This window comes from Furipterus horrens, unplaced genomic scaffold (assembly GCF_987537825.1).
Source record: "Furipterus horrens unplaced genomic scaffold, mFurHor1.1.pri manual_scaffold_6, whole genome shotgun sequence".
Lineage (NCBI taxonomy): Eukaryota > Metazoa > Chordata > Mammalia > Chiroptera > Furipteridae > Furipterus > Furipterus horrens.
In genome coordinates, this window is record NW_028327176.1 from 82,043,307 (window position 1) to 82,068,144 (window position 24,838).

The window sequence follows — 24,838 nt, forward strand, 5'->3', positions numbered from 1 at the left end:
GAACATTAAAATGACAACAAACTCACAACTATCAACAACTGAATCTAAAAAACAAAAACCACCAAACTAAGCAAGCAACTAGAACAGGAGCAGAATCATAGATGTGGAGATCATTTGGAGGGTTATCAGCGGAGAGGGAGTAGGGGGAGAAAGAGGGTCATGGTGTAGGGATTAAGAAGCATAATTGGTAGGTACAAAATAGATGGGGATGTTAAAAATAGTATAGGAGGTGGAGAATTCTTGCCAAAGAACTTACATGCCCTACCCATGGACAAGAACTAAGAGGGAGACAGCTGGAGGAAAGGCGGGGTACCAGGTGGAGGGATCATAGGGAAAAAACTTGGGACAACTGTAATAGCATAATCAATATATACTTTTAAAATTGATTGCATAAAAATAAGCAAAAAATATAAATAAAAAGTTCATTGCAGTTACCGTATCCTGGGATCAGTTTCTTGTATTTCAGGTAGACTTTCCTCTGTTTTTAAACTGTTTAATGAAGAACTTTCTGATGTTCTAAATGTTGAATCAGGTTTACAGTACTCCCTCTCTATATCGTGGTTCATTCATTGTGGCCTCACTGTATCACAAGATTTTTTAAAATATATTTGTTGCAGATTTTTCACTTTATTGCAGGATTTTGCAGTACTGTATATGTATGTTGTTAAAGTTACGTAGGTTTAAGAGTGTAGAATATGTTTAAGAACATAAGTAGTGTTTGTAAAAGTGTGGAAAAGGTTAATAAGGGACTGGAAATGGTTTATAAGTGTGTGGGAAGCGTTTATAAAGCCTTAAAAAATATTTTAAGGTTCCTACTGCACGGATTTTTCACCTATTGCGGGGGGGTCTGGAATGTAATACCCGTGGTAAGTGAGGGAATACTACATAATGTTCTGTAAATATAACTACTATTCTTTGTAAGCTACCTGAAGTAAATCTGAAAGTCTTTACTCCTTGAAGAAAACACCAGTATTGTGATTTTGAAATGATCAGCAGCCATCATTCTATTCAGTCCATGTCTGTGAATTTGCCTACTGAGACTTACTTGTAATCCAAAAATCAGTATGGGCAGAGCTTTTGCAGTTGTGTATAAACACAAAGCAGTAAAAATCCTGAGTTGCCTGACACGCATGCTCCAGTTGAGGAAGACTCTTGTTTCAGCTCTCAAACTGTCAATATGTGACTTTTTCATGGTCTCTTCACTGCCAGTTTTTACTTTTTGTGGCCACCATGTGTAGTGCTTAAGTGCTGTCTCCTGGTCCTAAGCACAAGGTTGTGATGTGCCTCACAGAGAAAATGTATGTTAAATAAGCTTCCCTCAGGCAAGAGTTCCAGTGCTACTGGCCATGAGTTCAAGTTGTCAGAGAATCAGGAGCAAGGTTTGGATTGCTTCCAACAGTGGCAGTGGTTGAAACTTTGCCATTCCAAAAAGTATTTTAATAATGAACTTGTTTTCCACAATGATAATATGCAAAAAATAGTGATGCTCACTTTGAGGTATTGAAAGAAGTCAAGTTTGTTGTTCTCTGAAGGTGCTGCTCTTGTTACATCAGCTTGGGTCCTTATTTTAAGGAAATATAAACCCCTTACTTTCATAAGGATACCCAAGATAAAATTTATTATAAATGTAGGAGTACTACTCTTACCAATATTTATACAATTGAAACTTATACTTGAAACCACTAGACTTGGTTTTCTTGAATTTTTGCTGAGAATTGGACTGGAAGGTAATTCATATTGAATAGATTACTTCCCTATAAAGTATATATGCTTTGAAAATACCTCAGTACACGAAGAGTTTTTCAATTTTTTAAAGAAAAAAAGTACAGACAATACAGAATTTATAAAAAAGAACTTTAATGTAAGGCACTGTTGTCCAAAAGTTAAATGAGTGATGAGAGCCCACGTGATGCCCTCTTCCTCTCCTACTTCTCAAACAGTGCGCTTGCCCCACCACCGGCAGAAGACTGCAGAGCCTACTCAGCAAGCAGTTTTATATTACAGTTCCTCAGTAATGATATTACTTCCCAAAGCACTGACTTTTTCCTTAAAACAAAAACTGACTATCTTAGACTAATAACAGAAGAACTAATGAACATCTCAAGAGATAACCCAGAAAACTATACCAGCTAATCTATTAAGACCTCATAACAAGAAAGGATAAAGTTACCCGTCCTTGGTTCAAACTCTGCTTAATGAGAAGCTAAGAGTTACATGCGGCAAATGAGTTCAAGGATCAAACTTCTGTTTGCCATGTGATTAAAAACACTCAACTGATTTCACCTCAAGGGCAGTACAACAAATTCTTAAGACTGTCTTCATTTACTCTCATTAAATACATTTAACATTGGAACTGGATTCTTGACTTAATCAGAAGCCTGTAATTTGTTTCAAACAAAAACAGGCACCTTGCTCTTTAGTACCAAAGACCTCAGCTACTTTTTTGCCATAATTTTGTTTGGATAAGCATTTTAGTGTGTTAAGACACCTAAAGTCATTCTTCCAAGTTCTTACTGAAAATTCTAAAGGAAAGTAAAACTTTTAAGTAGCTCAGGTGTTGTTTATATGCATTACGCCAAACAATCCACTCAGGGTTTTAACAGTTTCAAAAATTAAATAACAGTATAGCTGAACAATGAATGAGGTGGTTCTGATGGGGTATTATTTTGACATTTTGGTCTCAGAAGGTGTTTCCCCAGTATCTAATGTCTTCAACAACCGGAAAAGGCCAGCTGCTTCTCGTATCCTGCTGAACTCAATACAGAATGCCTGCACTTCTATAAACAAATCCTGCACATTAATAATTTTGTTACGGATCAAGGATTGGAGAAAGACACACACAAGACGCACCAAACGATTCTGAAAAAGAAAAAGAAAAACTTAGTGTGGCCATTTTCTTGGCAAGTATTTGTAAAATTGACTAAAATTCTAGTACTTACCTGCATATATTTATCCTTAATTTGTTCACAGGTAGAGATGCAATTTGATATATAAAGGTGAATAAATTCAGGAGGTAGATCAACAGCTGTAGTTAGTCTGTTTCATAAAATTAGAAAATTAGGTCTGTTCATTGAATTTGCTAACATTAAAAAACATTGTTAACCATAAAATATAGTTTCCTTTGGTCATTTAGTGCCAATTTCTGATAGATGACCAATTACCTAGTTTAAATATACTAATGCAAATAAACATAAGAGCCACACCCATTTGTTAATAAATGACACTTCCATTTTTTGTCTGTACTTGGCATTATGCATTGTAATTACTCATTAAGCAATCAATTCTTTTTTTTCAGCTAGGAAGAAATGATTTATTGTACACATTCAGCCACAAATGAGAACAGAACCAGTCCAGAATGTCACAGGTCCAGGGCAAAGAACCAAAGGGGACTATTGTTTTAAGAGCAGGGTGGGTCTTTTAAAAGGTGGTTGTGGATCAAATGGCAGTGTGTGTTATAGATCCATCAAGAAATTCTAGATAGGCACACACAGTTCAACAATTTGTACCAGTATCCCTGGCCTCTAACTTCCCTTATTTCTGCTTCTGTGGCTTGCACGGTTGCACAAGCTAGCAGTTTACTTGGACCTCTGCTTCATCTTTCTTCTTTTGCGCTTAAGCCTGTGCATTCACTTCTTCCTCCACTTAGCTCTCATAGTGCAGGGGTTTCTAAGAAGATGGTGCTAAGGCCAAGAGCTAAGCAATCAATTATTTGAGCACAATGTCCCTGTGTGTTTTTGGCCAAATCATAATTCAGTTATGTTCCTGGCTCTAATTGCCTTGGCAATGACTATTCATTTACTAAACCCTGATTACATGTAAGTGCTATGCAAAGCAGTGTGAAGGAGGTGTAAGTTTAGTGACTAAATGGTATAAGATGTAACAATGCTAAAATGAGGCACTTGCAAAAAATAACATGGGAAGAGTTGGGAAAAGCCTTAAAAGGGTAAATGACTTGAATTGACAGCTCAGAGAAGTACGTAATGTGAGTAAAGCTTGGAATCAGGGATTAGCACAGCATGTTCAGGAGCACAGTTGGCAACACCTGGCTGGAAGTTAACATAAGGCATGGCATGGTGGCAGGTCAGTTTAGAGCCTCAAAAGGGGAGGCTGGTATTTTTCAAAGGATTCTATGGAATGTTTTAAGAGAAATAAAATGAAGTGGGAATTCCATGTTCATGTAAATGTATACATACTAACTATACAGTATGAATTTCCAGAAGAAACTAGACTTTCTTGTGTCTAGAACTTTATCCCATAAGGCACTGACAAACTAGTGTTCCAAGGAAACTGCTACTGGCTGCTGAGGTCACAAATTGTTTCACACTTACAGGTGATGCACTATGATTTGGTGGGGTGGAGCACAAAGAATGGATCTTGTCCTTGAAATTATTGATAAGAAGATGTATTCTTGGACTAAGTTCCAAATGTCTGATAGACAATATCTCCTACAAGTATGTGATGTATGGAAAGAAGTGAGCTTTCAGAACTCCGTCAACCCAAAAGACTCGACAGAATGCAGCCCCTAAAAGAAGAGTGACTCTTAACAGTAGGGGAAAGTCTTCAATAAGGAGAATGCAGAAGTGAAGTAGCATATTTTAAACAAGTAGCTAACCAGTTTTGACAGTGACAATAAATAAAGTTGAAAACCTCATGCTTCTTTACCCATCCCAAAAAGGAAGCACTCTCTTATATTTGGGATCACCTGTCTTCAGCTAGGTTTTTTTTCACCAGTTGATTAACTTAAAATGAAATAGTCTCTAGTACAACTTCAAGTAGGTGAAAAAATAATCACAAAAATAAACAGGTGTTCAAAAAAATGAGCTCTAATTGAAGTTCAGTTGCCTGGCACTCAGAATGGATTTCCCCACAGAGCAGAAAGACCATATAAATATAATTTAGCACCCCAAACAGGACACCGCATGAAAGGAGGCCAAGAGAAGCCTAAATTGGGATTACTCAGATAAACCTGGGTATATGGCCACCCTATATATCATATAAACAACTTCATAAAATAGGCTACCAAGAAAACCCCACAAGCCTATTAAATCCACAGTTTTAAGGAAAACAGTATAAAATGGGAATACACTCTACAAAGAACATCTGAAAGGAATGCATTATATTTTTCTGACAGTCCGTGACAACAGAGGAGAATCAAAGATTGGGAAAACAGAACAACGACTTTTAGGATGACATTCCCAGAATTCTTGCAACTCTTAAAACCCACACTTTCCCACAATATAGCTGTTAGTCACTAACAAAAAATAATGTAACATCTGTATTTGTGTAGAGGTAGAGAATATACCACTATATAGAGAAATAAATTTTAGCAATTATGTCTGTTAATGCTAAATATTTGAAATCCTACTTTTGGGTTTTTTCCCTGTGGATGCTCAATTCACATGCAGTGAACACTAAGGCTCAGATTATTTATTTAATGGATTTTCTCAGGCTAACAGGATCAGAAAAAATTTTTGCTAGCTTTTCCCACCTGGTCATGTAATCAGGATCTATATACTCTCACATTTGGTCAAGTATAGGAACTTACCGATTTACAACTTCCATGGAATGTAAAGACATATCCATATTGACCAGGACTGAAAAATATTCGGTGATCTGGCTTGACTGCATTAACTTCAGCAACATTTCTATGGCAACTAGAGGGTTGTTTTCCACTAGGTCAGGAAGTTTGGCTGGAGTGAGGCCAATATGATAAACAAGTTTGGGGTCTTTTTCCAATTCACCAAGGAGCTAAATACAATCAAATTTTTAAAAAGAGAAAGAGATAAGTCTTAAGTCAAAGAGACCTTCTGTTTCCTGCATACAAAATATGTATTTTACACAAAAAGCTATAAAATTACCTGCAATGAACTTCATAAATTTCTTCCCTGAAACCCATGTTCTTAACAACCTGATATTTTTCAATATATATCTGAATTATAAAGATATTAAAATATCACTCTTAAATATGCCAGTGATTTTTCCTGGGCATTAAACCAGACTCAATATTGTCCAGTTGAATAACATATTTCTGGATTGTAACAACATTGTCCTTAAGTCCTTTGTGGGTTTCTTTTTCTGTCATCTTTACAACCAAAAATAATTTTAATTACCAACTAGTTCTCCCAAAAAACAGACCGTAGAGCACTGAGGAGCATCTGAATCAACAGCATAGCCAGCTCCATCCAAGTGGGGAAGAGAAATTCCTGAGAAGGAAGCAGGATGGGAAGAGGGAGCTCTGTCCTGCAACCCCATCCGTTTGTAGATTTATGGTTCAAGTTGCATTCACACTGTGTAATTCAAAGAAATATCCTCTAAAATAAGTTTTTCCCACCAAATGATTACTTTTTATTTAAAATTTTCTATGTTCTTTCCCCTACCTACTTATATGTACCACAGTGGACTGGGTTTCAGGATGACTTAGTTAAGTACAGTGAACTACAAATATAGTTATTTACTTGACTTTGAAAATAGTGTTTTTGGCAGTAAACTGCACTGGAGATGTTAACATCTGACAAATTCTAATGTGAAAGCATGAAATCTGAATAAAACTCACCAACCAGAAACCACCCACAGGGGGTCCTTGTCTTCCCAAGGGGAGTCTTCTAATTGGGCACCAGGGGCTAGTTTACGTTACCTGAGTGTTTTTCCTCTTCCAACATATTAATAAATCCAGTGACCCTCTGGAGTTACTGTCCAGCTTCAACATAACAATGAACATAAGGTGTAGCTGGCACAGAGCAGAGGCAGAGTGCCAAAAAAGTGAGACCCATCCTATCCCTCCTCCCAGAGTCAAACTGATTCCAAACAAATGTTGGTACATGTTTAGTCCTCAGACTTTTTACCCCATCACAGTGAGAGGGGCAGAAGAGAGTTTTAGAGAGCCAAAGACGATCCCCAAAACTGCCTACTGCTGGCTCATGTTAACAGTATCATTCTATTGGTCATTTATCATGTTATGAAAAACTAAAATAAATACTTGATGAATTAAAGAAAAGGTTTACCTGTGTTTGTTGAGGAGAAGATAAGGGGCTTTTGAAAGCTTTGGCCATTATTCGCTTGATCTCTACACCCGTGCTATTCTTAACACACATTGATTTATCCCACTGAATCGAATGATCAGGCTCTGTTGGATTTAGCCATGCCAGCTCATCCTCACAAACATGGAGTGGAGGTGGTGGACGAATAAACTCTGGCCGAAAATGGCCTGTAAAGAGAGCAGTAACATGTGACTGCTTCAGTCAGGAAGCTAACACCTGTACACATCTATATACATCTCATATGTTTCACTTAATGAAGTAAACTAACACCCTTTTAAGAAGGATAACATAATGAAACTGAGACTTCAAAACCACAAGCACAAGTGATAGAAAGTCAGGGTTTTATTCTTAATACAAAGAAGAAAGTGAAAGACTAATATTATGCCAGAGACCAAATCTATGTATTTTTGGAAAGAGGAGAGGAATGCATCACCATGATCTTACAACTTTCCATTCAAGCATGATTACCACTCAGTAGCAAAAAGACACAACCTACTATATTGGTAAAAGTCTTTTGGTGGTAAAAATGAAATCCTATTTGATTTCACTCATCCTATTCTTAAGTTATCACTATTTTATTCTGAGACCATTATGATTTGTACTTACTTTATCTCTCTATCTTACAACCTTGAAGTGGCAAATTACATGGAAATGAAAAACCAGGGGGAAAAAAGTATGGTAGACCTGACATTTTCAAATGAACCTGAAGACTTCCATAAATACACAAATACCATATTCATTTTCATAAAACAGTAAAAGTGTAACAGGAAAATAAAGTGACTCAACACCTCAACTATTTCATAAAACAAGATTGATCTCTAAGTTAGAAACCCACTAAAATAAATGCTGGCTGGGACTTACGCTAAACAAGTTTCACACCTCTGGTTTCCACATATGGCCTAAGATGTCTTGTTTCTACCATGGATCCTAGCCCTTGCCAAATTTGAGATTATACTCTATTTTATTTAAAATGTCTGTTTTCTAGCTAAGAATTAACACCGTAGTTTATACTATCTTGTAACTTACCTCACCATAACTAGCACCTGAATCTCTTTTCATGAGAAGCACTATATTGGGATGGCCAAAAAATTTGTTAGATTTCCCCAAAGGCTTCATTTGAAACAGTTTTGCTAGATTGTATTGTGACATGTGTCTTATCAGTGTGCATTTAAAAACATAAAAATTGGTGAATTTTTGTGTAGCCACTTTAATACTGAAGATGGAAGAAATTAAGCAACATTTTCCCCATATTATGCTTCATTACTTCAAGAAAGGTAAAAACGCAATTGGAACGCAAAGACAGATCTGTGCAGTGTACAGAGAAGGTGCTGTGACTAATCGAATGTGTCAAAAGTGGTTTGTGAAGTTTTGTGCTGGAGCTTTTTCCCTGAACAATGCTCCACAGTTGGGTAGACCAGCTGAGGTTGACAGCGATCAAATCGAGACATTAATTGAGTACAATCAATGTTATAGTGGGAGAGAGCCAACATACTCAAAATTTCCAAATCAGGCACTGAAAATAATTTGCACCAGCTTGGTTATGCTAATCACTCTGATGTTTCAATTCCACATTAAGTTAAGCAAAAAAATGGTTCTTGACTGTATTTTACATGCGATTCTCTACTTAAACATGACAAAAACGTTGTTTTTAAAGATTTTATTTATTTTAACAGAGGGGAAGGGAGGGAGAAAGAGAGGAAGAGAAACATCAATGTGCAAGAGAAACATCGATTGGCTGCCTCTTGCACACCCCCAAATGGGGACCTGGCCTGCAATCCATGTATGTGTCCTGACCAGGAATCGAACTGGGCACTCAATCCAATGAACTACATCAGCCAGGACAAAAGCGTTCCGTTTTTAAAACAAACTGTGACAGGCAATGAAAAGTGGATACTTTACAATAATATGGAACAGAAGAGATCATGGGGCAAGCAAAATGAACCATCAACCACACCAAAGGCTGGTCTTCATATCCAAAGAAGTTGATGTTGTGTATGTGGTGGGACTAGAAGGGAGTCCTCTATTATGAGCTCCTTCCAGGAAACCAAATGATTAATTCCAACAAGTACTGCTATCAATTAGACCAACTGAAAGCAGTACTCGAGGAAAAGTATCCAGATTTATTCAATAGAAAATGCATAATTTTCCATCAGGATAACACAAGACCACATGTTTCTTTGATGAACAGACAAAAGTTGTTACAGCTTGGCTGGGAAGTTCTGATCCATCCACTGTATTCACCAGACATTGCACCTTTGGATTTCCATTTATTTTGGTCTTTACAAAATTCACTTAATGGGAAAAATTTTAATTCCCCAGAGGACTGCAAAAGGCACCTGAACAGTTCTTTACTCAAAAAGATAAAAAGTTTTGGGAAGACGGAATTATGAAGTTGTCTAAAAGATGGCAGAAGGCAGTGAAACAAACAGTAAATATGTTGTTCCATAAAGTTCTTGGTGAAAATAAAATATATGTCTCTTATTTTTACTTAAAACTGAACAAACTTTCTGGCTAACACAGTATGATCAACTTCCCGTGAGGTAAAGATGCTGGGTGTTTACTAAATGTCTTATAGATTTGCTTTTCACACACGTTTCTGGTGACCCATGAAGTCAAAACTAAACCTGAGGGAGCATTAAAACCAGTATGTGCCATGGACCTTCAGGCATACTTGTAACCAGCTGAGACTTTGATACTAAACCCATATATGCCAAAAATTCATTGTAAATGGCATAAATAGAAAGTGGAGAACATGTTGTTATCCCTAAGCAGAAAGTCCATCATTAAAACCATACAGAAGACTATAAAACCAAAAGATGCAGCTATAATATTTCAAGTTCAATAGATGTTTTGAATTAAAGAGCTCTAAGATCAGTAAAACTTTACAATGAAGAATGATAGTGATTAAATTAAAGAAGGTAACTTTTACCAAGCATCTCCAGCATGTTCTAGACAATATACTAAGAAGTTTCTCATTAAATTCTAATTTAGGCAGCAATGAAAATAACAGTGTTTCAGAAAACCATCTCAGAGGATCTGATAAAATAAAACCAAGGGTATAAAATATATACATACTTTCAATAGGTGGCTTTGGTCCACTGACTAAAGCTTCTGTGATCTGAGAGGCAACTGAGCTGTCAAATCCAGAATTAGAAGAATCCGGGTCTGGGTCACTGAGAATACTAGGGAAACTAGCCTTACTTTGGGTTGGCAATTCAGACTGGCGTTCTGAAAAGGTTAAAAGAGGAGACATTTTAAAACTGAGGGCACCACAAGGAGAGTGAAAAGATAAGCTACTAACTGGGGAAAGCTATCTGCAACACATAAGCATAGGGCCAGATTCAGAATATGCATATATATATTTTTAAACTCCTACAAATAAATTTTTATAAATAGGAAAAAATAGGCTAATGACTTCAACAAGCATCTTATTTTTAAAAAACAAAAGCCTAAATGGCCAATAAATATTAACAAAAATGTTCAATCCCATTAGACACCTGGGAAAAATCAGTTAAAAACATAAGATACTATTACACACCCACTAGATTGGAAAAAATTAACATTAACAAACCTGACATTATCAAATGCAGAGGAGGTTGTCAAGTAACTCGCAGACTGCTAATGGAATGAAAAGAGGCACAACAACTTTGGAAACCTATTTGCCATTACCTAGTAAAGTTTAACGTGCTTATCTTTCCATCTAAAAGAAACTTTTAGATGGAATATACAAAAATGATGTTGATAGCAACACTATGTCCATCAACAGTAGAGCAGATAAAGAACTTGGTATTCCACTATTTGGAATATATACTTACAACTCACTATCAAAAATCAATCCAATTAAAAAATGGGCAAAAGGCCTGAACAGACAGTTTTCCAAAGAAGACAGATGACCATGAATAGATGCTCTACATCACTAATCACCAGAGAAATGGAAATAAAACCACAATGATATGTCACCTTGCACTAGTCAGAATGGCCATCATCAAAAAGACGAGATAATAATGCTGGCAAGGATGCAGAGAAAAGGGAATCCTCATGCATTGTTGGTAGGATTGTAAACTGGTACACCTACTATGGTGAACAGTATGGATGTTCTTCAAAATGTTAAAAATAGAACTACCATATAATTCAGCAATTCCACTGCTGGGCATTTACCCAAAGAAAACAAAAACAGTAATTCAAAAGATATATGCACCCCTATATTCACTGCAGTATTATTTATAATAGCCAAGATATGGAAACATCCCAAATGTCCACCAATGGATGAATGGATAAAGAAAATGTGTTGTCTCCATCTATAGCACACCTTTGGCCCATGGATCCCGCTGTGATATCTGAATTTTAGGCTTCTGCAAAGATGATGTATGTAGCTAGGTCCAGAGAAGATAGATGAATTTCCATTTATTTTGCAATTGTGAAATAAATGGCTTACGATATCTTCAATTTGGGTAGGGGACAGCAAGAAGCAAACTTAGCCACTCTGCCAAGCTTCTCAATCCTAACTGTGGTCATATATTCCTTTCTGAGCTTGACATACCTTAACACTTTCTCACAGGCTGACTCAAGTCATCACAAGTTGAGGGGTCAGATCTGAGTCTTACTATCTGGAATACAAAGCTAAAGCCCTCAAAATACCACTTCTGAAGGTTAAGGTAATTGCTACTGTTTATCACCTCTGTACCCCAGAGGTATGGAAATAATCATATTATGTAGCATTAGTGACTAATAAGTACTTCTGTGTACCTTTAATCCTAAAAGTCTTAAAAAGATTTTCCTTGCTTTCAGTAAAATAACCAGTTACAGTATACCCTCACTTGTCACGTGTATTACATTCTAGAGTCCCCCGCGATAGGTGAAAATCCGCGTAGTAGGAACCTTATATTTCTTTTAGTATTTATATATATATATATATATATACATATATATATGTATATATATTAAGGCTTTATAAACCCTTCCCACACACTTATAAACAATTCCCAGTCCCTTATTTTCCCAGTCCCTTATTAACCTTTTCCACACTTTTATAAACACTACATGTTTTTAAACATATTCTACACTCTTAAACCTACGTAACTTTAACAACATACGTATACAGTACCATAAAATCCCGCGATATAGCGAAAAGTCCATGATAAATAATTAAATATAATACAGTAGTCCCTCTCTATATCGCGATTCACTTATCACGGCCTCACTGTATCATGGGATTTTTAAAAATATTATATTTAATTATTTATCGCGGATTTTTCTCTATATCGCGGGATTTTGTGGTACTGTATAAGTATGTTGTTAAAGTTACGTAGGTTTAAGAGTGTAGAATAAATGTAAGGTTCCTACTTCGCGAGGGCGGGGGGGTCTAGAATGTAATACCCGCGGTAAGTGAGGGAATACTGTATTTTAAAAAACCCCGCGATACAGTGAGGCCACAATAAGTGAACCGTGATATAGAGAGGGATTACTGTATATTGTTAATACCCAGTGGTTAAAAAGTGAGATTCAGAATGCTGTAAGGAAAAAGTAGTCACCTGAAAGATGTCACCTTTTATAAGCAGCCAAATGTCACAGGTATGTTTAGTCTAAAAATGGGGCAGTCAAAATAAATACTGAGGCTCATTTAATCGGAAGATCAAGGGTTCACAAATCTGGCAATATAGTAGAATTTCCCCACTAAATCACTCCCAAGTGATAAGACCCAAGCATCTGTATTTTTGCTCACAGCAGGCAAGCAAAAGTTGCCTCTTCTCCTTCACTCCTCAGAGAGGCTCTCTCTGACTACCCAGTTCAAGAAGGTCCCCTTATTTTCTATCACAACACACTTTTGTTTCAAGAGCACCCACTAACGTGCTTATATGTGTAACACAGGAAGTGCCAAAAACAAAGGTCTCACGCTTCCTAATCTCAAAACTTACTACAAAAGCTACTATAATCAAAAGTGTGGCATTGGAATAAAGAGAGACTATAAGATGGAGGCAGAAGTAGACATCCTGCATCTCCCTCACAACTAAGAAGGAATTTACAACCACTTCAAAACTAAAAAACCCAGAAGATCCAGAAAATCAAATTACATGGAAGTTCAATAAACAAAGAAATAAAGAAGAAATATTCAGCCAGACAGGTAGGAGGGCAGAGCTGGGACAGAGAGAATGAGGTATGGCACTGTGGCAGTGGTTGCAGGGGTAGCGCTTAGCGGTGGTGACAGCGACACAGGGACTGCAGCTGCGGCAAAAAGCAGTCATACATTTTAAATCTGGCAAGCAATCCCAGCCCCAGACCAGACCATGCAGCTCATAGTTTCAGAGTCAGGAAAAACAGTCACATTGCTTCTGACTGTGAAAACCAGTAGGGGGTTGGAGCACAGGAAGAAACTGCTGGGCTCTCAAATGAGGCAGCTTGTTTTAGTACAGGAAGGGGGAGAAGTGCCTGGAAAAGGGGCGAGTGCTGAGCTGGAGGCATTATTGCCTCTCAGACCCCTCCCCCCCTCCCCCACATACAGCGCCACAACATGGTGAAACAGGTCACCAGCACTGGCGAATACCTAAGGCTTCGCCCCTTAGAGCACAACAGGTGAGACAGCTCTACCTAAGACAAGCAAACAGAGAAAGCTGTCAAGTTGAGGAGACAGAGAAGTATGGCCCCAAAGGGGGAGCAGATCAAGGTTCCAGTGGGAGAACTGAGTGATGAGGAGATAGCCAACCTAACAGTCACATGGTTCAAAGCACTGGTGATAACGATGCTCACAGACTTGACAAACAAAATTGAGTACAGCAAATACAAAAGAGAAGAAATGAAGGCTATGTTAAATGAAACAAAGGAAAACCCACATGAAACCAGTGGTGAAGGGAAGGAAACCAGGGTTCAAATCAACAAATTGGAACATAAGAAATAAACAGTCAACTAGTACAGAAGGAGGAAACAAGAATGGGAAAAATGAGCAGCTTAGAAATCTCTGGGATAACTTTAAACATGCCAACATCTAAATCATAGGGGTGCCAGAAGGAGAAGAGGAAAAACAAGAAATTGAAAGCTTATGTGAAAAAACAATGAAGGAAAACTTCTCTAATGTGGGGAAGGAAATAAACATACAGGTCCAGGAAGGACAGAGAGTCCTAAACAAAGTAGACCCAGAGAGGACCACACCAAAACACATCATAATTAAAATGCTAAAGGTTAAGGATAAAGAGAAAATCTTAAACTCAGCAAGAGAAAAAAAAAAGAGTTACCTACAAAGGAGTTCCCATAAGATTATCAGCTGAGTTCTCAAAAGAAACTTTGCAGGCAAGAAGAGACTGACAGGAAATATTCCAAGTGATGGGAGGCAAGGACCTACAACCAAGACTACTCTATCCATTAAAGCTATCACTTAGAACGGAAGGGCAGATAAAGTACTTCCCAGACAAGGTAAAGCTAAAGGAGTACATCATCACCAAACCACTATTACATGAAATGTTAAAGCGATTTATTTAAGGAAAAAAGATCAATATTATGAACATTAAAATGACAACAAACTCACAACTATCAACAACAGAATCGAAAAAATAAAAACAAAAGCAAACTAAGTAGACAACCAGAGTAGGAACAGAATCATAGGTATGGGGAGCATGTGGAGGGGTGTTTTGGGAGGGGGATGGGGTAGAGAGAGGGACATGGTGCAGGGATTAAGAAGCATAATTGGTAGGTACAGGATGGACGAGAAAATGTTAAGAATAGTACAGGAAAGGGTAAAGTCAAAGAATTTATATGCACGACCCATGGACATGAACTAAGGCAGGATGGGACTGCTGGAGGGAGGGCGGATGGGGATGCTGGGTGGAGGGGAACAAAGGGAAAAGGAATTGGGATAACTGTAATAGCATAATCAATTAAAAAATACACACACAGACACACACAAAAAGACAGACATATAAACTGTGACACAAAACAGGGACCCCAGAAAGTTCCATATGGTCAAATGATTTTCAACAACAGTGCCAAGAGGACATTGTTTTAGCTATTCAGTGTCCCTTGAGATTCCATATAAATTTTATAATGGGTTTTTCTATTTCTGCAAAACATACTGTTGGGATGTTTACAGGAATTGCACTAAATCTGAGTAGAACTGACATGAGTAAAATATTTTTATATTTTTAACAGACTTAATTTTATCCGGCATTCTTCTGAAGTTGGAAAAGCAATCCAATCAAGTAAAAACTCAAATGAACTTACATGCCATTTTAGCAAGAATCTAGAACTGAAGCTGTGTTTTTCATGGAAAATACTAACCTTTAGCACAGCTACTAACCTTCATTTTAAGGAGGGAGTACCTTAAGAAAAAAGGCTTAATACTACCCCACAAGAATGCCCAAACCGCCAATTCCTCCTTACCAGCCAAGGCTAGTTGAAGCCCGCTAATGTCCACAGACTGGCCCATGTTTCCAACGTCCATCAAAGCAATTTGTCGAGGTGTCTTTTTAAAGAGTTCCCTTGGGGGTGCCAGCATTAGCTGGGAAAGAAAAAACTTTTCTGGCGGAGTTATAGGAGGTAAAAATCCTGTAAACAAAGATGTATAACGATTTCTCCAGTGGTTATTTTAAAAAATTAATACAAATCTGGTAAAATTAGCATTTGCCATCTCAACTTACACATTTTCAAAGACAAAATTATTTTAAGTTTCAGTTACCCAAACATATATATTTATGAAAATAATTAAATGTCATTTGAAGTTCTATGATTTGTGGCAATATCAACAAAACTTAAGATTTTTATAATTATTAAGAACTTTGTTTTTAACATGCCTCACTTCCTGCAAGCAAAAACATTTAAAAACTACAACATTCAGAAATGCTTTCCTGCTGCTACCAGCAACTGTGCAGAGGTTGAAGAGACAAGGAAATACTCACTAGCAATACAAACACATTTCACATACCTACTTCACAATATACAGTGCAGCTACAAAACTCCTAGTGCCGAATGTTGCTTCCCTTTTGTCCCATATTCAACTGGTCACCAAGCCTCATTCGTCCTACCAAAGCAATGTTTCCAGATGCCATTCCCACATCACCATTCCCTGTCCCCTCCTTTTGCCTGAACCACATACAGAACAGCCTTTTTGGTTTTCCCAGCTCCCAGTTTTGACTCCTGCCCTACCCACCACCCACAGTCCACACCCTCACTTACCATTTAGTTACATTTCTAGGTACAAATCTGCTTCGAATATATTTACACAGAAATAAACCCAAACTTCTGCACCATTATAAAACCCTCACCCACTTTCCGAAACTCATCTCTTGAATCCCTCTCTAATCCATGTACCCTACTCTCTAGCTACAAATTCTCTCAGCTTCTCTGATTCCAGATTTCAAAATATCCAATACACCAAGTTCTTTATAACCTGGCAGGGCCACACCTTTTCCTTCCACTACTGTCTCCAATCAATACCCAGGAAAACATCACTCCCTTTGAGAAGCTTTTCAGTTACACTTAGGTAGTTCTTCCTCTGTGATACCAAGCATTTTGTATGTGATACCTAGCATAGTCCTTACCGCACTGTGTTTTGACTATGTTTACATCTCCCCAACCAGACTGCAAGCTTCTTGAGTACAAGGAAGCCTTATTTACTTTCAGATACATTCTCAACCCTCGCTCTGTATCAGAATCACCTGAAAAACTTTAAAATACATCGCATTAGATGCTTACCCTGCTTACCCTAGGTGTACAATATCTTAAGCCTTGGCACTGATATTCCCTTTGTTGTATATTTAAGCACCATCCCTACCTAATTTAATGAAAGTAATGATGATAATGGCTAACATTTATCACACTTTTATTCCTCATAATAAGGCTACCAGCTAGAAATTATTGCATTTTTACAGATGAAAAATCTGAGGCACAGAGAGAGAAAACAAACAACCCATGGGTTACTTCCTTGACAAATCTGTGTTTACAATGCAGTCTACGGCCTACATTTAGGTTTAGACTCATTGCATTTGAGAATGCATCATATAAATCATGGTTCCTTTGTCAAGAAATCAAAGGGTCATGTGACCTAAATCCCACTGTCCTCATCCTCTGCTAAGGGCAACTGAGGGTGGTGGGTTTTGACCACCAATACACAGGTTGCATTCAGTTTCTGGGCATTCTCAAACTTCCTGAAACCCTAGGGCATCTCAACCACCATGAAGGTTCTCCTCTTAGACAAGGGCAGAGAAGGAAACAAACCAGAAGATGCTCTAGATCCAGAGGGTTTCCAGGCAGGACCAGACTAACATAAAATGTAGAAGCCTTGCTGTTCCATGTAAAACTTCCTGGTTTACCCTTTGATTCCCTGTATAAGTAAGTGGCCCCAACCTACGGAGTGATTTGCTCTTTTTCCCATGCGTTAACTACTATAAAATCAAGTCGTTTCCCACCTCCAACTACCTGCTCCCCCCATTACACTGGTTCTTGTCTAAATCTTCTAAGTACCCCCACAATCCCGACTGTGCCTTTCTCCTCTCCTGGCTGCTAGTCTCATAAAGCATCTCGACTTTAAAACAAAATGAAAACGAAAAGGCAGCCTCACAAAGACCCACTGATCTGACGAATGTTGCACACATACACATTTTACACAATGTCCAGTAATCGTGCGCTTTCTGAACTGTGCCGTGAATTTGAGACTACCTTCTATCTATTCTCTGCTCCCACCACATTATCCGAAGGCACCTAATAGCCCAACGAAGGCGACTGCAAAGTTTATAAACACTGTTTTATGTGTTTCCGCCCAACAACGTCTTTGGCTTCCGAACAGTGGCCTCTACTTACTCGTCTGAGACTTAAAACCAGGGGCAGATGCAGTGTGTCATTAGTCACAATTTCACACCCCCGAGATGGGCTTTACAAAAATGACCTGTATTTAAGGTATTAAAAACGTCAAGCTCCACTATGCACTGCACGACTTGACGACCTGTACTAAGAGAATTATTTTCGGTGCCATGAATTTCTAATTAAACCACCACTTTTCCACATGTCAGAGTTGAAGGCGGAGGAAATCGGTTCAGATTTCCTTTCACTTGGCGGGTGTAAAGCGGTAGAACCTAACGATTCACAACGCATCCCTGGCTCCCAGCGCCTGAGGAACGCACCTGAGAGCGGCGGCCGGTCGGGCTCCTGGCCGCCGCGGGCGGGCGGCGCGGGGTTGAGTAGGTGCGCAAAGCTGGCGGCGAAGGGGTTGGCGGCGAGTGGCTCCGTGCGGTACATCTCCCAGAGCAGGTAGAGCGCCGTGAGCCGCTGCGCTGCGCTGGGCAGCAAGTCCGGCTGCTGCAACAGCATGACCAGCACCGAACCCAGGCGGAAGTGGTCAGCCTTGCTAAAGTAGTGGTGGAAGGCGGTGGACAGGCCCTCGAAGGTGCTGCCGCCGCCCGCCTCCTCAGAGATTATGCTCAGCAGGCTAGAGAGCTCCTTCGGGGTCAGGCTCATCCTGCCTGCGGAACCCACCGGGCCTCCACTCCCCGGCCCGGGGCCTCCTGCTGCGCCTCTGCTGCCGCTGCCGGAGCCGGAGCCACCCGAGCCGTCCCTGGATGCCGACACCGCAGCTTCCGGGACCCCTCTTTGCTCCGCGGCAGTGAACAGCCGGCCAGACGCCGCGCTCACCCCACCACCAGGCATCAACCTCACTCACTCGCCAGTACCGCTTCCCGGAGGGTGCGGCCTTGGCAACGGCTTGCTCTTATCTGCCACCGTAAAGCGTGCTGTTACACGACAGAGTCGCAAACAAAACACGTGCAACAAACCAGAGAGCCGCAGAGGGGAGGGGTATCTCTGAGCAAAAACGAGGCCAGTGGAGCAAGGACAGAGAGGCCTAGAGCCGCAGGGTGGGCGGGATAAAGAGGCCGGAAGTGGGCGGGGCCTGCGCGGTCCGGTCTCTAGCTGCAGAGACCTGGCGGTCTGGCAACTGGATTGGGCTGAGGTGTATACCTCGGTGACCAGGCTCTCAGGGACGTGTGTGGAAACATGGGTTATTGTTTGGAAAAATGCATATTAGATTCTAAATAGCTTAATATATCACACGTGAGTCTTAAAGGTAATAAAACAGTTCAAGTGCAAATAACTGAAAACATCACACATTACTCAACCAGAGTTCATTTCCAGTCTTACACACTCCTTTTTGCAGAAATGGAATCATACTGCATGAGAGTTTTTGTATATGGTCACTGTGGAGAGCAGGACCAATAAAATGGCATTCGTCTGGTCAAGATAGCATAAAGCATATAAAACAAAATGGAGACACTCATGTCAACCGAGAGAGCTGCTCATGCTAAACACATCTGGTAAGGAGACACATATAAGATATCTTCACACGTGACCAGAACAGCCATGTCTGCAGAGCGGAACCACCCATAGGTAGGCTCCTGGGAAAATTCCCCACTTTGCATCAAGGGTGCCAAGACACCTATCAAGAGACCCAGAAGGGTAGAGTACACCACTCTCAAGGAATAACTGAGGCAGCCTTCAGGCTACTGCTGAGACAGCTGAGCTCCACACACCAAGATGCTGCTCCGTGCCATGCTGATCTCCCTTGGCATCAGCGGCAGGAGGATCTGCTCTGCTCTGCTGGACCGAGGGCATCGTCTGCTCTGCTGCCCACCTACCTCCAGAATCCTTCCTTGCAAGATGCTGATGGCTCCCTTGCCCACTGTGCTGTCTCCCAGACCCGCAGACTGAGACTCTGGGAATCATGTTCGTTATCCCCCAATTCTCTTATGTGATGTTATTACTGATTGTTTCTGAGTGATTAATATTGTTATTAGGTTAGTATAGATTGGATTAACTCTGCATTAATAAAAGCTGAGGGAACCTGCATTAATAAGATCTGAGTGAATAGCACTGTTATTGCTCAGTGCTGGTGAAACCTATAGGCAGCCCCACCCTTTCAGTTTTTAAGGCCTGAAACAGACAATCCAAGTGGAGACAAAAAGCTGATGTATAGGAAAGTCTACATCATGTACAGGAAAGACTATATCATGAACATATACTCTGGGCAATCATTTTAACAAGATTTTGGGGAAATGTTTTCAATAAATATTCATTTACGAAATCGGTGTGCAACTTTTTACTTAGCCTGCCCCACCGATTTCTGGGTCTTGATTGCACATTGAAGGCCCTGGGGACATGTGTCCTAGTGCCTGGTTCAACTCCTGGGGGTGATGACTCAGGTATTAAAGAATAAAGACCAAAACACCTCCCCAAGTGAGTCTAGTGTGCACTCTGGGCTGAGAAACACCCAGTGGCGTTTCCCAGATTTGCCCATTACCTCTCTAGACCTATGGGAAGCCTACAGGCATTTCACTAAACAGTAATTCATTCCCACCAGGCAAGTTTGATAAATCCAGTCTTCACTAAACAATGCTAACAGCTCAATAATTGCCAAGTTAAGTGCCACCTTAATTCTAAAGTAAAATTGAAGGGATAGAAATCTCTGGATCATTGGATGTGCATATTTTGAAGGCTTCTTCAACTTCTTGCTACATTGCTCTCTAGAAAGCTCCTGCCAAATACCATTCCTAAAAGCAGCTGTTAAAAAATTCAACCAAGTAAATTTGAAAATCTAATTGACTTTTTTGAAAGATTCATAAATCAGGCAATATTCCATCTAGTCAGTAAGAGAGGTGCTCCGAGGGCCTGTACAAAATAAGAGGTTTTTCTAGGAAACTGAGTGGGGCAAGAAAGTTATTAGCAAAAGACAAAAAACAAGATTGTTTAGGCAAGGTCACCTGCCTTTGGAAGAAAGGTGACAGGGGTCTTATCAGGCAGATTACCTCACTAGTGTTGATCAGGAAATTCCACACTGATTGGTTTAAGATCACATTCCTGAGCCCACATGTGTAGATTTTACTGTTTGTCTATTTTCTAAAGATACTTCAAAATATTTGAAGATTATGTTACCCCTTCCCCACCCCTGCAAAAAGCAAGAAAACCACAGGCCCAAAATGGCATCACTTATGCCAAAAGCCCATGATACTAAACCTTGATTTAATGCTTGACATAACCGCTATTTCAACTCTCCTAGAAATATAATTTTAATCAATCAGTCAGAATATTCTGGACAAGCACCAGTTAGGTAATCTATTACTCAGCCCTCTCTAATCCCCCATGGAAAGAAGAGGTAAACTGCATGATAAAAACCTTTCCCACTCTCTCACCCTCCCCCCCAAAAATGTACTGCCCCCAAATAAACCTTTCTTTCCTTTTCTTAATCATTCCCTTGCCCCACCTTGTTTCATATAAAAACCTTCCATCTTGTACAGCACCTAGAATTCCCTGTTAGTTGCTATATAGTATACTACCCTTATTCATGAATCACCTAATAAAGCCAATTAGATCTTCAGATTTACTTAGTTGAATTTTGTTTTTTAACAAACAATACTTTTTTTTTTCCTATAGGAGTATTTTCAAAATTTAGATGTTATCCAGAGCTTTCTACATATTCCCTGAAAACAACACTCAGGTTTTGAATTAATTTCCTGATAACCACAACGTGAGTGGTTTAACACAACAGAAATTTGTTCTTTCATGGTCCTGGAGGCTAAAAGTCTGAAATGAAGGTGTTAGGAGTGCCATGCCCCCTTCAAATGCTCTAGGGAAGAATCCCCACTTGTCTCCTTCTAGCTTCTGCTGGTTTCCAGCCATCTCTGATGTCCCTTGGCTTATAGCTGCACCATTCCAATCTCCACCTTTGCAGCCACATAGCCTTCTTCCCATTGTGTCTATATTTTATATGACCTTCTTATGAGGATACTAGTCATTGGATTTAGAGCCCACCCTAATCCAGTATGACCTCATCTTAACTAATTACACCTGAAAATACCCCCATTTCAAAATAAGGTCACACTCTGAGGTTCGAAGTAGAGATGAGGCCCACAGCTCTCCTGAGCATATGTCTTGGTAGTTCACACCCAACTCAGATTTGCCCTTAGATTTGTTAACCTACAAATAAAAGGCCAGGGTGAGAAGCAACAGCATTTATCTGAGATCAGAAGAACAGCTAATTGGGAAGGATTGATTCAGTCAGAAACCCAAATGGTGTTCTGATTAGGAGATTAGAAGACAAGGTTTACTTATGAGAAAGGGAAGGAGAACAATTACATCAAGGAATCAAGGTTTTTCTATAGGTGCAGGTAAGCTAACATAGTTATGTTAATTCTAAAGTATGTTTTTGCTTCTCAGTCCCATAGGTAGTCATCACTCCAGTAATCATAACTGCTTTCTTGTTACCTTTGCAAACAGTTCTTTGGTCCTCTTAACTCCACTGGCTGGCAACCCTGACTTGAGTTTACAAGGTTCTCTCAGGTTTAGCTCTGGATAATGGTTGCCTATAGAGTTTGTCAGTTTTCCCCAGCTGAGTCCAGGAACTGGCAGGTCAAAGCTTATTGCAGATCCCTGGATTAGAGCTATCAATATGTCCTAGGATAAGGGTGCAAGTGCTTATGACACTGAACACATGATAGTAAGACAGTAGCATTGTTAGCCTAAATTTTTCAATTGTTAATGTTAGAAGAAATGTATTTCAGAGATCTTTGTACTATATGGATGAGGTGCTTTGGGGATTCAATTCATGAGGTTAACTGATTAAGATCTAATGATGCAGCAATAGTCCCAAGTCAGTTGATTTAATTTAAACTGTTGGTCAGTCCTAAAGATGGAGCTCCCAGCTGGTTGTTGATATTGGTGGGCTCAACATGTCGGTGGTGTACACATTCATGTCAGTCACTTGCCCTCTCAGATCTGAACTTACCTTTTTAAAATCCTCACCTGAGGATACGTTTTTATTGATTTTAGAGAGAGAAGAAGGGAGAAAGAGAGAGAGAGAAAAACATCAATGTGAGAGAAAAACATCAATTGGTTGCTTCCCATACATGCCTCAACCAGGGCTTGAACTTACAACCTAGGTATGTGCCCAGACTGGGAATCAAACCCAGAAACTTTTGGTGTATGAGATGACACTCCAACCAAATGAGTCACCCAGCTAGGGCTGAACTTTTCTGATGCTCACACTTTCCTTCTTTTCTTTCAGGGATCAGCCTTCTTAGGTAGGCAACAAAAAATCCAGAGACCAGGTTTAAAGCATGAGTAGGTGTCCTGGTCACCATTGTACAATATCATGCAAGTATGTGAAATTTTTCCTCCAGTCACATTGGTCATGGTGGGCAGCATAATACCAAGATAACTTTAAATCACACATAAAAAACTAAGTACATCTCAGACCAAAAAGGGCTCATTAGCTTCTGCTATGAACAGTGAGTTGGCTTTTGCAGAGAGTTATACATTTATTACTGATTTTGTAATTTAGGAAAACCTTTAATCTTAGTCTCTAATTGGCTTGTGGGATTATATATATATATATATATATATATATATATATATATATATATATATATATGTACACCTTTCAGAAAAATAATTTGGTAGTATGCATTAAGAGTCTGAAAGACATTAACATATTTTGTTGAAATATTTCCACTTCTATCAGAATCAGGAAACCTTTTTTTAGACAAGATATTCAATAGCGCTTATTTTCATCAGCAACACCTAAATGTACAACAATATGAAAATAGCTACAGCACATCTACCAGCAAGAATATTATGGGAGACTTCCGGCCAAGATGGAGGTGTAGACAGACGTCTGCATCTCCCTCCACAACTAAGAAAGAATACAACTACCTCAAAACTATAAACAACCAGAAGTTCCAGAAAATTAAACTGCATGGAAGTCCAGCAAACAAAGATATAAAGAAGAAATACTCATCCAGACAGGTAGGAGGGGCGGAGCTGGGGGAGAGGACACGGTGTGGTGGTGGCAGCAGCAGCAACAGCAGCAGGCCAACAGAAAGCACAGTTACACATTTTAAAAAGTCAGGAGGGACACCTGGGAGCTTGCCCAGCTCGTCCCCAAACCGCGAAGCTCACTGTCCCAGCACCAGGGAAAATCAAGCCTCATTGCTTTTGACTGTGCAAACCAGTGGGGGTTGGGATGGAGGCAGAAACTGCCAGTCTCTCAGTAGAGACCGATTGTTTAAAGGGTCCCCATGGACCTAGAACATATGCAGACCTGCCCACTCTGGAAACGACAGCCAGGGAAGCAGCTAGAGGGGGGCCAGTCTGGTGCAGAAGTGGGAGGAGTGCCTGGAAAAGGGGCAAGTGCTGGGCAAGCAGCATTGTTCCGTCTCAGGCCCCTCCCCCACATACAGCGCCACACCGTGGTGAAACAGGTCACCCGTTACTGACGAATAACTAAGGCTCCACCCCTTACAATGCAGTAGGAGCAACAGCTCTCCGTGGGACACAGAAACAAACAAAAACAGGAGACTTCTGGCCAAGATGGAGGCCTAGACTGACATGCTCCATCTCCCTCCACAACTAAGAGGGAATACAACTACTGCAAAACCAGAAATAACCAGAAGTTCCAGAAAATAAATGGAAGTTCAATGTATGAAGTTATAAAGAAGTGGTGCTCATCCAGACAGGTAGGAGGAGCAAAGCCAGGGAGGAGAGTTCAAGCTGTGCTGACCGCGGCAGCAGCAGCAAAGGACGCAGGACAGCAGTAAGCACAGGCACCCATATTTAGGGGGAGGCGAGATGCACCTGTGGAGCACCTGCGACTGAGAACCAGACCCCTCAGCTTGCGATTCCAAAGCCAGGGAAGGCAGATCTCCATTGCCTTGGACTGTGAGGCCCAGAGGGGGTGGGGACGGAGGAGGAGGCTCCCGGCTCCCAGTCTCTCAGCGGAGAGTGAACAGCAGGAATCCATCTTGGGCCCCCACCCCTGCAGAAAACACCACAGTGTG

General features: G+C 40.0%; 1 protein-coding gene across 1 annotated transcript; it reads right to left on the minus strand.

Moving 5' to 3' along the window:
• Positions 1–1,949: 1,949 nt before the first annotated feature.
• CNOT11 (CCR4-NOT transcription complex subunit 11) lies at positions 1,950–18,806 on the minus strand. Its single transcript, XM_090281929.1, has 7 exons — positions 18,140–18,806; positions 15,405–15,569; positions 10,113–10,265; positions 7,002–7,204; positions 5,546–5,748; positions 2,940–3,036; positions 1,950–2,859 (listed from the first exon to the last, which is right to left on the minus strand). The coding sequence occupies exons 1-7, from the start codon at positions 18,660–18,662 to the stop codon at positions 2,662–2,664; spliced, it is 1,542 nt and encodes a 513-aa protein (XP_090138055.1). The 5' UTR covers positions 18,663–18,806; the 3' UTR covers positions 1,950–2,661.
• Between the last annotated feature and the right edge of the window lie 6,032 nt (positions 18,807–24,838).

What these genes read in the sequence shown, in the direction of transcription:
- CNOT11 (XM_090281929.1), bottom strand. Translation starts at nt 18,662, where the DNA reads ATGCCTGGTGGTGGGGTGAGCGCGGCGTCTGGCCGGCTGTTCACTGCC. An exon ending in CGACCGGCCGCCGCTCTCAG is followed by an intron (nt 15,570 to 18,139) that starts GTGCGTTCCTCA and finishes CTTTGTTTACAG; the next exon opens with GATTTTTACCTCCTATAACT. An exon ending in TCCATGGAAGTTGTAAATCG is followed by an intron (nt 3,037 to 5,545) that starts GTAAGTTCCTAT and finishes TTTATGAAACAG; the next exon opens with ACTAACTACAGCTGTTGATC.